General features: G+C 41.0%; 1 protein-coding gene across 1 annotated transcript in view; it reads left to right on the top strand.

Annotated features, from left to right (window-relative positions):
* The window catches only part of LOC129133228 (E3 ubiquitin-protein ligase KCMF1), a 50,573-nt gene that overhangs the window by 22,788 nt on the left and 8,923 nt on the right, over nt 1–18,862 (top strand). The window contains exons 2-3 of the mRNA XM_054652864.2: nt 126–293; nt 12,944–13,083. Coding sequence (XP_054508839.2) covers nt 126–293; nt 12,944–13,083 — 308 coding nt within the window. The remainder of the gene's footprint in view (nt 1–125; nt 294–12,943; nt 13,084–18,862) is intronic.

Below are 18,862 nucleotides of genomic sequence, written 5' to 3'. Positions count from 1 at the left end.
GTATCAGCTGCACATGTCAGACATGGTTGGCTCTTAGTAGTTATTGAGAGGCAATAGCAACAAATCTTCCTCATAAAAAATAAGTGCATTTGTTGCTGTCTTAAAGCAATTTTATTTGTTTACAGGTGTCAGCTGTGATGCATGTTTAAAAGGAAATTTTCGAGGTCGCCGGTACAAGTGTTTAATTTGCTACGATTACGATCTGTGTGCAACTTGTTATGAAAGTGGTGCAACAACAACAAGGCATACAACTGACCATCCAATGCAGTGCATACTAACAAGAGTAGATTTTGGTAAGTGATCATTTTAAACTCCAGTAATTTGTTGCTGTATTGTGTCCACAAACATAATGCTGATTTTCATGTTTCTAATTATTAATCACTTCCCCTGTTAGTGCACTAAAAATAAGGGCTAAGATCTTGAGTTCTAATAGGCAGGCATGTTTTCTTTGATAGAAGAACTACTTTATTTTTTTTAACTGATGCATATATATTTCTGATTTTGTTATTTTGGTCTGATTACAGCAGATTATCAAACTAATAAACACACTTAATAACAGTGACTACCTGTTAAAAGTGCCACAATCCACAAGCAGAAAAAAAATCCTGGTGAGATTTTATAGGAAGGTAGTTCATTTGTAGTTTTTGTGAGACTGTAAATATAGGAAAGGTAGTGATGGGCTGTAATGAGTATGAGAGATTAGTGGTAAGGACTAGAATGTAGTCTTTCTGGAATTCCTTTGTAGATCTCCTAATCCAAGAGTTATTTCTAACTTTAAAGCCTTGTCAATATTTAAAATAAATAATAATTGTTCTTGTGTCTTTAAAAAATGACCGCTCACTTAAAAAATTTTAGAGGTTTATTAAACCTTAACAAAATACAACAAAGGACTGAATAAGGAAAAAGGACAGTGCTGGGAGCGTGGAACTAAACTGCCATGTGCTCACCCACAAAATGGCTGCTCCTGGACCCTCCCAAAGTCTGTCAGTCAACTCTTCTTTGCTGTCTATTGGTGCAGACTGCTTTCTGGCAGCTTGATTGGAGGTCAGGTGTTGTCATACCACACCCCCCCTACCAACACACTTTTCCCATTCTCAGCTGCCCCATGCAAGGGGCACACATACACGCCTTCTCTCCAGGTGTCCTGGACAGCCCAGGCTGTCCGGTGGCAGCAACACAGAGGGGGGACCATGGGGATGACAGTGGACATCTAAAAAACAAACCACCATAATGTAAACATACATCAATAAAACTTCTCTTAACATACACACAATATTCATCCCCTAATTGTGAGAGCCAATTACCATATTACCTATCTATAACAAACCCCCCTTTTCCTTTTCTATAAGTGATTTGGCTTGAGCAGTTAGCTCTCATTTTTGATTTTGATGACCTACTCATGCTTCTGTTGAGTCAAACTTGATTTTGGATGACTCATAATAGCATCTGTTGATGTGGATAAAGACAGTGGGAAAAAGAAAAAAACCCTCAGGTTTTCTCTTAGCAAGATGATTGGTGGAGTATGTGAGCTGAATTGGTTTGAGCAACAAAAGGGAGTAACAGAGATGTGGTACAGGTTTTACCCCCTTTACCATGCCTACAGGGTTGCTGCCCGCAGCAGGGCTATGTAACCTTCTCGATGGCGAACATAGGGGCTAGCTTGGTCTTGCCCTCTAGTTCTTGTCATACTCCACTTGTTAATTCTCAAGTGAACTACTTCAGCACTTCTCGCTGTTCCCCATATACTTCCCCTCAACAGACACTTGTAACTTCTATGCATTGAAATAGGACAATTACATCAGTGACCAATACAATTTAAATTTCTTGCTCAAGGTGTTACGTAAACAGTCCTCGAGCTGGCCTGTGGAAGCTTGACTCTACTTTTTGGACATCTTAGGGCTTTTCTGGTTACTTCTCACTCAGTGTGGGTATTATGGTTTTATTCTGTGGATTCTTTCACTGGCCTCTTAATTTTGTCATAGAGAGTGTTCTGAAGAGGAAGAGCAGCAGAGGTCAGGCAATCTTCTTGCCAGCCTGGCCAGAACTGCAATGCCAGCTTATGAACCATTGCAGGCAGGTGTCCCCTGGTCCTCATATCTGGCAGAGATACTACAGTTATCCTAGTTGAGCTTACATGGAAAAAGAAAGCCATCAGCATCAAAAAACCCCAAAAGTGCAAGTAGTTTTCATCCAATAAACAGGTGGCTTTATCCAGGCTCTGATTTCTTAAGGCAGCAATGCTTACAGCGCCCCCCCCAACCCCGATTTTTGGTTCTTAGGGTCTCTAGGATGCTCTAGGCTTTGTCTGTGCTGGCAAGACCTGGATGTCTGCCACTCTAGGCTGTGGGGATGTCCTAGTGGCATGGGCTTCTCCTGGGACAAGAGAAAATGTTGTGGTTTTGTGCTGGCAAGTAAAAGGCACAAGCAGCAGTTGCCACTGATCTAGTTACTGCTGTCACAGATTGGGGACACTGCTGCATTCACACCATGGGCTTCACGTAGGATGGAAGAGGGTGACTTTGTGAGAAAGGTGACAGAAGGACTGGCAACTACTAAAAAGGCGAAAGGGATTTCCTTTTTGGTCAAGGTAGAGCCGGTCTAGGGAGGAAGGAGATCTTCAGCTGTTACCCACCCAACAGCACAAGGGACAGTGACTAGCGGAAGGCAATGCCACATCAGGATTTGCCATCAGCATCCCCCAACTTTCCGGCTTTGGCAAAAGCTTTTTGGCTATAGCTGCTCGCTCTTCCTGTAATCAGGTGGGTCCTCATCTGTGCTAGGCTGTGTAGCCTGTGGGATCATGGAAAGGGCAGTTCTCTTAGAGAAAAGAGACAAAGGGACTGGCTGTGCCTAGGATGCCTCACCTTCTTTCTAGGGCAGACAGTCTGTCTTTGCTTTAACAGTTGTAGAAGGAAAATGTGGAGTCAAATTCTTTCTCTGAGAACAGAGTGTACACAGAGAGCTAGGGACCACTCCAACCAGCAGAGCTCAGTAGTGACACACATACAAACATGCACACATCTGTTTTTCCTAGGTGGGACATCAGCCAGATGTGCAGAACTGTGTATCTAGAGCCACGATTCTGGAGCCACGTCTCTGGGCGTGCACCCAGGGACATATGCAGAGCTAATACAAGCACCTGCTCAGCTGCACAGAGCCCTGCTACATGCTAGTAGCTCATGCCTGCGGGCCTAACCCATGCACTCCAGCACACGTGTACACAGTTGTCCACATCAGTGTGTGCAATGTCATATACATCAACACACACATATCGCACACAGGGCTGTGCTCACACATGCAGAGCCTGTGCACACTCACAAGCACAGATCTTTTCACAATTGTGCGGGCACATTTAACACATACGCACACAAAAGTGCACGCAACATATGCGCATGTCAGCATATCCATGTGCACAGTGCTGTGCACAGTAGCATACCTGTACACTGCAAAGCAGGATATGTACACTTATATCTGGGCACACCAGAAAAGACACATGCACGCAGCTGTGCACACATGCGTGCCTTAGCACTTGTATGTGTACACAGAGCCGTGCACACTGGCACACACAACATGTGCAGACACACACCCTGGCACACACATGCACAGACTCACACACATGCACAGCACTCCCCAGAGCCCTTCTGGAAGGAGAGTAGTAGGACATCTACTGCCTGCTACCACCCCCTCTCTAAGCAATATTTCACCCTCTGTGCCTTTGGGGTGGGAATAGATAATGCTGTCTTAAAGGAAAGGTTAAAGAGAGACTGTGCTGGATTCTTGCCTCTTGCCCCTTACCGTACAAGGGCAGGAGGGCACAAAACTTAGCACTTTTTGTCGTCTTGTCTTTCCCAAGAGCTTGACTAGCACAAAGAAGAGGATTAGAGGGATTTATTGAGGACCACTGCCAGTGCATAGCACACGTGGCATTCTTCACCTCTTACATCATGGGATGCTGCGGTAGGAACTAGCAACAGCTCTACCTTACTGCTCTAGAAGTCAAATTTTCTATGGAATATCTAGTTCTGGCCTGCCTTAATCTGCTCCTTTGCAGCAGCCAATTCCTACAGGAACTGGCAGAGTATATGGGGGTCTGTGTCTTGGTTGGCTTCTATTCTAGTCTGCAGTAGAAGGGCTCTGGTTAACCTCTCCACCTCTCATGTAGGTAGCACTGGCCATAGGAGGAGACCATGTACTCTAAAGGGACTAATTCTTTGTCCTAGCTCTTGCTGCCACAGTGAGGCTGTTCAGTGGTTCAAGAGATAAAGGGAAAGGGAAGTGTAGGTGACAGCAGCTCCTCTCACAGCAAAAGCCCAACTCCATAACAGCTAATGACAGGTCTTCTCAACAAAGCCCACCTCTCTAACAGTTAGAAAAAGAGAAAAAGAAGAGGAAAAAAAAGAAAAGAAAGAGAAAAAGAAGAGGAAAAAAACATTGCCTTCTTCAAGAAAAGAACAAAAGCAAACAACCAACCTGCCTGCAGTCTGGAGATACCTGTATAACTTGGCCTACCCCCTCAACTGGGTCGGCAGAGCTGGAAGTTTAGCAGAGCAGCGCGCAGCCATGCCTACTGCACTCTAAGCAACTGCTGCCCCCCCTCAACTGGATCAGCAGCACTGGAAGCTTATCATGCTGAGTGCCACTACCTTCCCCTGCCTTACGTACATTCACTCTCACCTGCAGTCTGGAGACACTCGTACCACTGGGCCGATCCCCAACTGCTAGCTGGACTGCGTGCAGCCACACTCAGTGCATCGGGTCTCCACTGCGCCCTCTCATTGAGTTGGCAGCACTGGAAGCTTATCATACCAAGCACTGCTGTGTGCTGTTGTCCCATGTGGCGCCCCCAGAGTCTCCGGTCTGGAAACTCCACGACTCCCTGTCCATGGTCCCCTCCACTTGCGGCTCTCACTACCAGCAGCCCTGCATGCCCGGAAACTTCAGATCTACGCACGTGGCCCCCACCACTCAGCAGTTCCTGGTTTGGAAACGCACGCAACTGGGTCAGCTCTGCCAGGCACTACTGTGCTCAGCATCTCTCAGTCGCCGTTGCCTCTCACTGCCACTTTCCACTTCTTCAGCTTTCCTCTACTTCTGGTCCCTGCTGTTTGGCAGTTGGAGACTCCAGCATCCCCACATGCCCTGAACTCCCCTGTCCACCAGCGCAGCCCCCACCAGTCGGCAGTTCCCAGTTTGGAAGCCCTGCGCAACTGGGTCAGCCCTGCTGGGCACTACTGCACTTGGCGTTTCCCAGTGACTGCTGCCAGTGGCAGCCTCTCACTGCCCATGGCTTTTTTCCTACCCTTCTTTCACTCATGTCCCACCTTTTGAAGCTCCCCTACTTCCCTCTTTGTGTCCTGCTCTCTATCTGCCCAACCATCCAATATTTTTAAGCTCCACCTGACCAGGAACAGATCCCATGCCCTACTTGCCTGGAGTCTGAGGTTCATGCACTTGGATTACAGGTGATCAGTCTGGCCAAAACAATTATGAGGATGGTGCTTTTTCTCCCAAGTCCCACTCATGCACTAGCCACTTCACTCACACCCCAAACACACTCTTGGTTCCTACAAGTGCAAATGCTCACAATCCTCCAGATCTTTTTGTCTGCAGTTTTGCAGGAGATGAAAAACTTTCCCCTCTTCCCGCTCTTCTTTTTCATTGTTCAGTCTTTTGCTGCTCCCAGGGTGTCAACCTACAATCACCAGTGACCTGAAGAGAAGTCGATGGAGCCGCTGAACTTGCGGCAGGGCATGCCTCCCTTCCGAAATCTCCTTTGGGCCATGGAGATGAGGTTTTTATCTTGGACGAGTCCCCATTTGTGAAAAACAGCCGCTCACTTTAGGAATTTCAAAGGTTTATTAAACCTTAACAAAATACAACAAAGGACTGAATAAGGAAAAAAGACAGCACTGGGAGTGTAGAACTAAACTGCCATGTGCTCACCCACAAAGTGGCTGCTCTGCCTTTTATACCCTTGGGCTTGCCTCAGGCAACCCTGGACCCTTCCAAAGTCTGTCAGTCAACTCTTCTTTGCTGTCTATTGGTGCAGACTGCTTTCTGGCAGCTCGATTGGAGGTCAGGTGTTGTCATACCACACCCCCCCTACCAACACACTTTTCCCATTCTCAGCTGCCCCATGCAAGGGGCACACATACACGCCTTCTCTCCAGGTGTCCTGGACAACCCAGGCTGTCCGGTGGCAACAACACAGAGGGGGGAGGGGGGGACCCATGGGGAGAACAGTGGACATCTAAACAATAACATAACCAATAACATAACCATAATAACATAACCACCATAATGTAACCATACATCAATATAACTTCTCTTAACATACACACAATATTCATCCCCTTATTGTGAGAGTCAATTATCATATTACCTATCTGTAATATGTCCTGTCCACTTAGTTGTTTCTGTTGCATTGTAGTTGAAATAGGTTGTAACTTGTGAGAAATTATTTTGTGACAGTCCACTGCTCCATGATGTTGCTGATGCTGGACATGTATTTTCTTTTGATGTCAAACACATGGGACTAGCATTTCAGTATTTTTTCCTAGTGCTTGCAGCTGTAATCTTCATTTTTTGAATCCTTTAAATATGATGGCTTCTCAAAAGTCCTAAATTCTTTACCTTTTTGATTAGAACAGAGGTAAAATTTATACTTTATTGGTCTAAAATTTTGCGAATAGCTACGTATAGAAACATGCAGTTCCTTAAAACAGCCTTTATATGAAGCTGTCTTCAGTTTTACTTTTCACTGTCAGGGCACCTCTTGCCCTGAGACTGCCTGGTCGTGACTCCAGATCACAGGAGTCGGTAGTTCAAAAGGAAATAATTTATTGCATTATCAAAAATACATGCCCCTGTTTTAACTTACATGTTTCTTGTCCGGCTTTTCTTTATTCCTTTGTGTACGGTATTAGCAATTGAGGTCACTGTTTCAAATGCACAGTTGAAACTTCTTAACCTGTTAGCAACAAGTATTTTTGAATATTAGACATGGGCTAAAAGGACAGCATTGCTGTAAATACTGAATACTAATCACGGGGGTAAGAAGACTGAAACATACATTAAATATCACAGATTTCAGTGTGCTGCAATGAGAGCTTGTTCTAAATTATACTTTTTTAAAAAAATGCCTATAATTGGAAACTGAGAATGACTAAGAATTATGTTTTGTTTCTTGCTACTTGAGTACTTCTCTTTCAGTTGTCTTTGATAAATGTACCTTTGGCTTAATTCCTTTTATGTGTGTGTGTTGTAGAGACACAGAGGGGTTATTTTTTACTATCTAAGTATGCATTAAGAAGGTTCACAGTGAAGTATTGAGGTGGGTAATAGGATTTGAAGGACAACTTCTATTTCGCTTGATGTTTATGCTGTTTATTCTCTAAATGAAAATAAGAGAACAAGGTCTATAAATTTCATATGGCTAGATATCTAAGTATTGCTCCCACAGAACTAGCATCAGGAAAGAAAATACTGCAGCTCAGCTCTACAGTAAAACTTCTGGTTTTATTAACTCTGCAGAATAATTAATATCACCAAATTGTGAGCCATGGCAAAGTTTGATGGCATAGAATTACTACTGACCTTACAAGCTTATAGAATAGAGAATGAATTGGAAAAATTGATAATGACATGTTCTTTAGAGTTGAGAAAGATCTGTGACATCGTTCATAAAATGTTTTGATTTTAGAGTTCTAGAATACTCTAGATTTAGAATAGAATACACCTTAAGGCGTGTACATTACAGTATTGTATAGATGCTTAAAGAAACTGGTGACTTTTCAAAGGGCCTTGTGTGGCCAAGGAGAGCATGTGACTTTGAGGAACGTGCAAAAAAATTAGGCGCTAAGAAATGTTAAATTTAATTAGAAAATCAATAATAAATGGTAGAAGTAATCTAAAAGTACCCGATTTGGGGTTGTTAGGATAGTTGTATTAGTGGATATTAAAAATCGCCAAGGTTAGATATTAATGTCTGAGAAGAAAATAATCTCAAGGGTAAAATTTGCAACTAAGTGGTTTATTCCCAGCCAGCAGCCAAGCCCCACACAGCCACTTGCTCATTCTCCACCAGCAGAATCAGGGAGAGAACTGGAAGGGTAAAAGCTGAAAAGTCTTGTCTTGAGACAGACAGTTTAATAGGGAAAGCGAAAATGGTGCATGCAAGCAAAGCAAAACAAGGAAGACGGGTAGTCAGAAATCTCTGGAGAGCAGGGTCTCATCATGCTTCGTGGTGACTTGGGAGGGCAAACAGCATCACTTCAAATATGCCCTCTTCCTCCTTCTTTCTCCCTTCATATACATTATATCCTGAACTTTGGTATCATTATGGTCCAGAATCTCCCTTTGGTCAGTTGGGGTGACCTCTCCTGACTATGTTTCCTCCCAGTCTCCCATGCATCCCAACTTCCTCATTATTGTAGCAGTGCAAAAAGCAGAAAAGGCCTTGGCTCTGTATAAGCCCTGCTCAGCAGTAACAAAAACATCTTGATATTGTCAGCCCTGTGTTCAACACAAATCCAAAAGATAGCCTCATACTTCACACTGTGAAGAAAAATTAACTGTATCCCAGCTGAAAAAGCCCAGAACTAATAAAGTCTCCAGTAGTTTCCAGGTGATGTGGGAAGTCAAATGAAAAAAGAGCGTTTGCAGTAATGACAGTATGAGTAGGGAATGTTCTTAAGTAAGGAAGATGTTACTAGAAACACAGACTGGAAGGCTGTTAGTGTAACTGGGTGTGTGAATTGTGGTTTACTTGGCTAGCGACAAACTTCAATACTGTCATCTGTAGACAGGTTTGTTTCAATATGAAAATATTTTAATAGCAATAAACTTGCAGTTTTTGCTTATGATATGGAGGAAAATGGACAGCTAGTGAAAAATTAGTATTTTATCAATGAAAAGGAAGCAAAATGGGGAATCCTTCTGATGCAAGCACTTCAAAGGAAGTCACTGTCATTTTTCTGATTTTAAAAGTGCGCGAGAAGATCAGTGAATCATTTGCCCAAAATCCATCTGCTATGATGATAAGGGCCCTGTACCATTAAATCCCACCACCACTCCAGCCAGCACTGTCTAGGTGTGGGTATCAGTGGAGTTCACTTAAGTAGTCTGCCTGAAGCTGCAACCAAATTGTTTGTGGTGGACAGCTGCCAGCACGGATGATCCTTTTAGCATAGAAAAAGTCACATGCTGTTTACCTCTGTGAAAGTTGCGATCAGTTCTTAGAGTTCCTAGGTACTGTAATAATGTTGCAGAATATACTGCAAGAAGATGGACTTTTTCAGGTATGCTGAAAGAGCTTTTGTTGTCAGCTTGACACATTTTGATTTTTTTTCCCTGAGATTCAGGCTATTTTGGAGCCAATATGAGAACACTGAAAACAAGTAAAGAACTCCAGTATTTTCTGGCTGTGTATGTTCACTCTTGCACCATCTGGTTGCCATAATTATCTTTCAGGAGTCAGTATATAACCTATATGTATTCATTTTTAAGCAAGATGGGGTCCAGAACAATGGCAGTGCTGTTGTTCCTCAGCCCCCACAAGAGATACTGGAAAAAATTATATGCTGAGTGATACGCTGCTGTAAGAGGGACAGAGCTTAAAATAAAGTATCAAGTCTAATATGTAATGAGAAGTGGTCTTTAAAGCACAAATCCAACTAGTTTATTTCAGAGGGGTCAAACTGTAGAGTCTTATTTCAGGAAGGTCAAACTGTAGAGTCAAGAGTAGAATTGTTATAGGCCTGTGTAAAGAACAGGCATGTGCTTACCAGGCAGACACTTGTACTTCTCTGGTCTTTGTAGATCAATTTGTCAGGACAATGGAGAAGTTCACAGCAAATGTCCTAGTTTCCTTTTTCTTAAAAAAGCATTTTAAATTGTTGGGATGCTTTAGGGTCTAAGCTTGTGGCTTGCCCATTACCACATCATTTTAAAGTGGCTACACTGACAAAGAAAGTAATACAAATTGGTTAGTAGGATTCTCTGCCAGAAATTGTATTGTGTTACTTTCATCAAAGTATACAGAACCTACCATGGTTCACAAGTGCCTTCACTTGTCAGCTAAGGTGCATGTGTGACAGAAGATCCTGCCACCTTTTGTGCCCAACAGACAGATCCTGCCACCTTTGTTCCCTAGGCAGAGGGAACTGATTAAATAATGGGTACCATAATAATATGTAGTGTGGGATTGACTGGATTCACCAGAATTCAGCTTGAGATTTTTGTGGGTTTTTTGATTTGGGGTTTTTTTTTTCACACACTGGAGCAAGATATGCGTGCTAAATGTGTGTCATGCTAAGTCTGAGCATTGTCATTTTTTTGGATCAAGACTCTGAAGCAGCTTTGAGGGTAATATGGCTGCTTGATAAATGATACAAGAACATACATACTTTGTTTTGTTAAATGGTGTGTTGCCACCATTTGGTTTCTTCAAACTTTGAAGAAGATTAAATAACTACACTATACTTGTATCATACCAACATTTTTATCTCTCTATATATATATCACATTGAAATTATATTACTTATATGAAGAAAAGTGAAACTACAATTCCATACTGCTCTGTACTCTAGTAAAGAATTATGTCTTAACAAAAAATACAAGCTGTTAGAAAATGTAATCCTGAATCAGATGTCTCTTTGAAAGATTGATTTTTATCTAAGAAATTCTGTGATATTTCTGTTTTGTCACTAACCTACTAATTTTAAGAATGCGCTAGTTAGATTTTAATATTAAGTATTCGTTTAACTTTTGTAGCTATAGATGGATAGAAAAGCACAACTGCTGATGTTTTTGGTTGTATTTTCACATTTAATTCAGGTTGTTTCTTGGAGTTTTTTCCCCACCAGGAAGAAGCTATAATGTCTAAACACTGCTGTGCTTGAAAACTGACTTCATAAACTACTATTGGGTCCTCATCAGACAGTGTTGTGATCCTTCTGCTCCTTTTTATTCCTCCCTTAATTGATAAGGAATATAGGTCACGAATCTTAGCCTAGAGGGATGCAACTGAATCTGGTTTTACTTCTTTACTAAATACTTTTACTTGTCTTCCTAGACATCTTGAACAGAGGGCTTTAGAGGTCTAGAGGAGTTTGAAGAATTATGGACTCCTGCTTTTGTCTTTGAAATGAACCAAAATTTCAGAATCTGAAAGATTTCTTTGTGTTCAAAAGAAACAATTCTTCAATCATGGGCACATTGCATTCTAAACTGATAGATTTGTAAATGAAGAATGGTAACACAGTTGTAGCTGCAGCCAGGGAAGCATGGTGTTTCTGTTTCTTCCCATATTGCCTCTAATTCTTAGTTAACTTCATTAGCAAAGGACCCCTTGGTAGTCGGGGACATGACTGTTCATAATTGTAGGATTTTTTATGTGCTTGTAGAAAGAACATGTGGAGAAATACCCATTCAGTGCTAAAATCAGACACAAAGATTCATGCGACCACTTGATAACCAACCTTATTTTTTTAACTTAGATTTTCATTTAAAGGAAATTTTATCTGGTGATCTGTATTTCACATTAGAAAAGAACTTTTGGTTGTAAGAGAGATTAAAGTTGAAAAGGAAATAAAAAGGGAGGTGTATACTTAAAAGGAAAAATATCTAGATTTGCCAGCTTTAACTTCTACATGCTTCTTAATATTTCTTTTTCCAGACAAAGTCATATTTGTTTGGCATTCTCATGTATGTTTGATGTATATTACAAGAGGATGTGGAAGGAGGTATGAGTGGGAGAACATGCCAGAGGTATGATCAGGAGACTGCAGAGAACTCAGATTTTTATTTCATTAGTGAATAAATGGGTTTTTTTGTATTCTTTGAAAACAAGGAACAAGACAGGATTTGACAGTCTTGTCAGACCTCCCCCCTCTGTGATAGAACTGTGGGTACTGCTAAGATTCTTGATAATCTGGATTGAGCTAACAGTGTATCCAAGGAAAAGATACCTCTATGTGCATGCTCATCTATTTACAACTCTCTTCAGATGGGTTGCGGCCCTGAGCCTTTTGCTCAGGTGTGAAGCTGGAGTTGGTGCTGTTGCCTTACTTGAAAATATATAGGTTCATTCTCGGTGTGTTTCATAGGTAGAGGTTTTTAAGCAATATGATATTTAAGAGGTTTTCTTGTTTGGTTGGTTTTTTAGGATTTGTTTTTAATAATGATGTGAATGAGAAGCTTATTCATGTTTCCTGCAAAATATAAAATACCTGTACAGGATGAGAGAGAATAATGTTGTCTTCTTGCATGGTTTAATAAAATTTCATCTGAAGTTTGGGGAACTTCTGTGTTAGCAGCTTAAAAGTGCCTGCTTTTCATCAGTGATGCACAAGTGCTCACATTCACTACACCTAAAAGTTAAAGCCAGTGTTTAACAGATACTCAGATTCCTTTCCCATTATCAAACTTCTACGTTATATAATTGAGACATTTCTGAAACTACTTACTGCAAAGCAGTGGTTCAACTATGGCATAAATACTGACATTTGGTGTCACCAAGACCTTCTAAATTTTGATCTGAATTTGAGGTTTTGTCAAGAGTTCAGCTTTTGAAATTTCATCATAAAAAATATCATACCATAGTTGACCCTCTATGTGGGATAAGAACAGTAATGGAAAAGTGAAAGTTTGCCAGTATCAACAGCATCATGATGGAAGTCTTTTTTTCTAGTAAATATTAGAAAACTAAGTTATGTGTGCTAATCAAAATTAAATGTAGTCTCTGTTTTTTTTATCAGTAACTACACCCCTCCTGGATATAGCCTGAATATTCAATTAATATTTTCATTGAATATTCATTAAAAAAACTAATTTAATTTAGCAGGGCTTACAGTGAAGTACATGTAAAAACTGAGGTTGATGTGAACAAAATTAATGGTGATATTCTTTAAAGTAACCTCAATTTAATTTCTTCCTGTTTCAGATTTGTACTATGGTGGAGAAGCTTTCTCTGTAGAGCAGCCACAGTCTTTCACTTGTCCTTATTGTGGGAAAATGGGTTATACGGAAACATCTCTTCAAGAACATGTTACTTCTGAGCATGCAGAAACATCAACAGAAGTGGTAAGAAGCCTCGGAACTTGCTTTAATGGTGGAAGTATATTTTAAATAGTCTCATTTCTGAAATATTGTCTTTCTGTTCTTTCTTGAAGCATGTATTCATTTAAATGCTTTGAAGAGAAAATACCTATATTTGAGAATTACATCAAAATTCTATGATTTACGGGTATCATGATATAATGAGCTTGCTTCCTTCTTTTAGAGTTTTTGTTTGTTGTTCTAATGCAAAGGCTGCCATGTTTAGGAGATTTTTATACTGTAAGACAGAATTTAGAAAGTTGTCACAATTACTCTGTCGAGCTGTGTGTCCCTTTTCATAATTAGTGTATAATTGTTTTGCTAGCTTACAGTTATGCTAGTCTTTTGTAACTGTAAGAGAGATGAAGACATGCAGATAGTTTGTTATGTTTTCTAATAGCTATTTTAATGGATCTCTTATTTTATGCAGCAGAATTCTATAATTATTTTAAACTACTCTTGTCAAAGGAGGTGGTTTTCCCCCATCCCTAACCATCAGTGGTTTAAAATGCACTTCTTCAAGTTTCAACAGAAATACTTTAATTGAAAATGTTAACTCTCACTGTCTTGATGGACCTTGGGAACAGGAGAAACTGAGTTAGCAGTTTAGCAGAATGACGTGGAGCGTGCTGTTCTGTGGTTAACTGTTTTACCCTAGACCCCTAGATAAAAAGTGATGCTTGAAGTGGATTACTCATCACTAATGCATTGTCTGAAATTAGTTATAAATAGGTTCTCTATTCTAATCTTCTAGTTTTCTTAATTTTCAAAGAATTCTGTGGAAGAAAATGAATGACTCTTCAAACCTAATAAGGAACTTGAGTGAAGAGGTGATGTGGAAGGGTGTTTGTTCACCTTTTTGGGGATTCAAAAGTGTTATGATCTTTCATAAAAACACAGGTAGTGTTTACTTCACAATCAGTCGCACTGTGATGTATTATTTAACTCAGTGACATGCTGAAATTTTTACAGTCTCTCTGAGTTTTTCTTAGACTCTGCAACTTTCAAACATAGCATCAACCGTTGGAAGTTCTGCATTTGGATGACTTTATTTTTTTGGTGGCTTGGTATTGCAGTTCTGATTTGCACCTCTGGATGTCAGTGATATGTTCCTAACACTAAGTGTTCACAGATCCCAGGTTTTTAAACTTGACATGCCCTTGTTTGCAGTTGTGATTTCTAGAACCCCACACATAAAGCCTAAATTTGTGATTCTTGACAGCTGCTACTCTGGTAAATCCTGAAAGAGTTATATGTGTAAAAAAAAAGATCCCACAAAACTTTTCTGTTTATATATCAATCTGCAATGCTGCTGTATCGTTGTTTCAAACAATGATAAAGGACAATATTTTAATCCTTTAATATGACTGTTACTGTTTGTGCTAAGTTTTGAATCTGGCATTTGTGATAAATGTACACATTTATCACAAATGCCAGATAAATGGTTTTATCACAAATGCCAGATAAATTTTAGGTGCCTGCACCTAAAATTGTTTGGGTACTGTACCCTTTTTGGGATATTGAAGAGCTACAAGACTAGTAAAGAGGAAAATATTATGGATTCTAAATATTTGTGGTTACAGGCTTTCAGACAATTACTTATGTTTAGATACTGAGCTTGTAGTCCTTTGAGTATCACCTTCTGAAGATGTGTTTTATTTTAGACATGTATTTTTAGGGATGTAAGGGAACTGTACAAGGACAGAATTATTTATATTTTAAAGGCTTTTTGCCCCCAAAAGTTTTTCAAAGAATAAGCAAAATATTTTTTCATCTGGTAAATTTTGCCATTTTTATGTTCAGAACGATGCAGATAAGTTTACTTTTCTGCTGATTTTTCTCAGATGTAGGCATTGACAAGTACTACAATGGTAGGTATCTGCAGACAGGAATCGCAGTCTGAATGAGGTTGAAAGAGACCTCTGGAGGTCATCTTAAGCAGGACTGTGGTACAGCTGGTTGCTCAGGACCATGTCCACACAGGACCAGTTCTTTAATAGTGACTCCACAGTTAAATCTCTGGGTAACTTGTGGTTGGTGATCCTCACAGTGAAAAATGTTTCAGTGGTTCCTGATGTTTATGAGGAAGTTCCTGCATTTGAATTTATGCCCACTGTCTCTCATCCTGCCATTGCATGGCTCCATCATCCTTTCAGGTTCCCTTCAGGTATTCATGGATATTCCTAAGATCTGTCCCCCATTACCCTACCCTTCTCCAGGCTGAACAGTTCCATCTTTCTCAGCCTTTCTCCCTTCCTCTTTGTAACCATTTACTGAGATTTTTTCTGTGTGTGCATGTGTGGAGCTGAAAACTGGTCACTGGTGCTGGGTTAAGGCAAAGGATCACAATCCTTGACCTGCTGGCAGCTCTCTGTTCAGTGTAGCCCAGAACACCACTGGCTTTCTTTGCCACAAGAGCACACTGCTGGCGCATGGTCCACCAGAACCCCAGGTCCTTTGCTGCAAAGCTGTGTTCTGTCTGACTGGTCTCCAATGCGTGCTGATTCCTGGGGCTGTTCCTTCCCAGGTGCAAGACATTGTACTTCCTCTTTATGAGGTACTTGTCCCATTTTTTTAAGGTCACTCTGTATGGCAGCACAGCTCCCTAGCGTATCAGCCACTTCTCCTAGTGTTGTGTAATCACCAGAATTCCCACTGATCACCATCCTCTGAGCCCATTCACTGAGACAGTTTTCACTCCACCTCACTCTCTGTTTATCCAGCCTGAGCATCAGCAACTTATTTTTGAGCATCCTGTGAGAGGCAGTGTCAGTGGTCTTACTTGAAGTCCAGGTGGGCAATTTCCCCTACGCTTCAGTCATCCACCATGCCAGACACTTCAGCACTGAAGTTTGTCAAGTTGGAGAAGCGTGTTTTCCCTTTTGTGAAGCCAGTGCTGACTGCTGTTGATGATTTTCTTGTCTTTAATAGTGCCTAAAAATAGTTAACAATAATTTCCTCACTTTCCCAGGGATCAGAGCAAGCTGACCAGCCTATAGTTCCCTAGGTCCTCCTCTTACTTGCCTGTCTTTAAGATAGGAGTGAAATTTGCTTTGCTCCAGTCCTCAGGCACCTCACCCAGTCACCATGATAGTTCAGAGACTAAGAGGCTCACAGTGGCATCTGCCAGCTTGATCAGAACCTCTTGATGCATCAAAGCCATCACAGCCTGTGGGTTTAAGTATTCCAGTTCACATAAGTATTCTGCAGAGTAATCCTCTTCCAGTAGGGGAATGTCTTTAGTACTTCAGACTTTACCCCTGCTCTCTGGGGCCTGGAGTTGCTAAAGACCAGTCTTGCCAGTAAAGACCATAGCAAAGGAGTTATTCAGTACTTCAACCTCTTCTGTGTCCTGTGTAACTAGGCCTCATGTCTTTTGAGCAATGGGCCCACATTTTCCCTAGTTATCTTTTTATTTCCTAAGCACTTCTAGAAGATCTTCTTGTTACCTTGGATGTTACTTGCCTGATTCAGTTCCATTTGGGCTTTAGCTTTTCTTACATTGCCCTGTGATGCTCAGGTAATGCTTAATGGTGGGTTGTGCTGTGGCTTACCCTGGTGCTGTGACTTCTGTATGTTTTCTTTTTGTGTTTGAATTTGTCTAGGAGTATCTTGATCATCCACGTAGGCTTCCTGGCATTTTTGCCTAACTTCATCTTCAGTGGGATGGAGAGCTCTTGAGTTTGGGAGGGAATGATCTTTCAATATTAACAGGCTTTCTTGGGCTCATTTACTCTCCTGGTTCATACACCATGGGACTCCTCCGAGCAGATATTTTAAGAGGCCAAAGTTTGCTTTGCTGAGGCCCAGGGTCACGAGCTTGTTTTTGATCTTCTCCCTGCCCTAAGGATCTCAAACTGCACCATGTTAAGGTTAGTGCAGCCAAGGCTTTCTTTGACCCTCACATCCCAACTGAGCCCCTCTTGTTGGTAATTATGAAGTCCCCTATAGCACCTCTCCTTGTGTCCTTGTGTGCTCCTTTGTCACTTGGAGGAGGGAGTTACCTTGAAAGCACTCCAGGAGCTTCTTGGATTGCAGTCGTGCTGTGATGTCCTTCCAACAGATACTGGAGTGGTTGAAGACCTCCACAAGGATCAGGTCCTGCAAGTGTGAGGCAGCTGCTCTGTGTCTCTAGAGGGCCTGATCTGTTTGTTCCTCATGGTGGCCTATAGTAGACATGCCCTATAACATCCCCTTTGCATGTTCTCTTCTTAATTCCAACACATAAGATCTCCATCAGGTAGGTCATCTTCCATCTAGAAAGTGCTTTTAATGTACTCCAGCTGCTCTCTCACTTAAAGGACAAAGTGAGACAGCAGCTGGGGTGCAGCTCTGTCTTCCCTGTTCAAAGAGCCAGCCTTCTTCTCTTCTATAGAACCAGTATTTCTTCACCCATATAATGTCTAGGGACAATGGTTTAGAGTTGTAAGGCAGAGGAATCTGGAAATCAGTATGATGATTGTTTTTGTTGGTGTTAGAAGTTTCAGGTTAGTTGGACTGGTCAAGATGAAATGCAGTGCTCAACTAGAAGTCTGCTAGCATTGTAAATAAAAACAGATTTAGTAGACTTCATAAAATGCCATCTCTTCAGTCTTCTTTCATAACAGAGATGCTAATTTTCTGCTATTACTTCGCACTGCAGCGGCTTTCTCACCATCGGGAAGGCATTACTAGGCTCCTTGTAGATGAATTGTAAGCACTCTGTTGTTGATACTTCAGTGGTTAAACTGGAGAGAGCTTTTTCTTGCAGTAATGAAATGGACAATCTGAGTCAGTCTCAATGTCCCTGTTCATCCTCTAAGATCCCAGTGATTCCTGTTGAAGTTACAGAAGTGTTGTCACCTAAAGTGGTTACTTTGTATGTAAATGGAGAAGTATAGCTAATACAAGCAGAGTTCTGGAAACTGGCACTGTTCTGTTGGGGGGATTGACTTAGGCCTTTAGAGTCATCATTCAGGGTTGCATGATGATTTCTTAATACAAATGCTCATAAATTCAAGAGAAAATTCTGACAACATTTGCCTTTTGTCTGCACCATTCGTTCATGCATGTTGTAATTAACAGTGACTTTTAGCTGTGTCATGCTTAATCAGTGATCTAGCAGTCTTTGTTGTGGCTCTGTCAGAGCTTATGCTTAACTAAATTGTTGTTCGTGCATAACAGTATTTAAGTAACTTTCCCTAGTCAGGAGTTCTTGAAAGTTTAGTTGATATTTAGAATTAGGATTCTTTGATTCCTTCTTACTCAATATTCATTATAACCAGTTCATTATAACCAATTCATTATAATCAGTTTCTTAACTGATGTTTTTCTGAGGTCTGAGTATATTCACAAATCTTTGTCATGTTAACAAAGAAATTTCTGGTGATTTCCTGCTTTCTGGAGTGGGTTGTTCTTCTTGTGTTGGGTTTCTGCTTCCTCAGAGTAGCTTAAATAAAAGAAGATTGCTTTGAAGGTCTTGCATTCTTTTGATATGAGAAGATTAAGCAGCTGTAATGAAGTTTAGGGAATTCATAACTATCTGTCCAATACACATCCATTTCTACATGGTAGCTTTGATATGTTGGCATAGCTGAGTATTTATTATATTATGCTATGCTAAGATATGCCCTGTAGTGCACTTGCTTGGCATCTGTAGTGGTGAAAAATCTGTGGAGAGAAATGCTGAACATTGAAAATAAAAGGGGAGGAGTTGTAGCAAAAAGCTTTTAAAATGTCTGGTTTTCTTTTCAGAACTGGCCACTAAAATGGAAGTGGAATTAGA

Source organism: Agelaius phoeniceus, chromosome Z (genome assembly GCF_051311805.1).
Source record: "Agelaius phoeniceus isolate bAgePho1 chromosome Z, bAgePho1.hap1, whole genome shotgun sequence".
Classification (NCBI taxonomy): domain Eukaryota; kingdom Metazoa; phylum Chordata; class Aves; order Passeriformes; family Icteridae; genus Agelaius; species Agelaius phoeniceus.
Note: the sequence above shows the minus strand (reverse complement) of the source record. Positions and strands in the feature narration are given on the sequence as shown.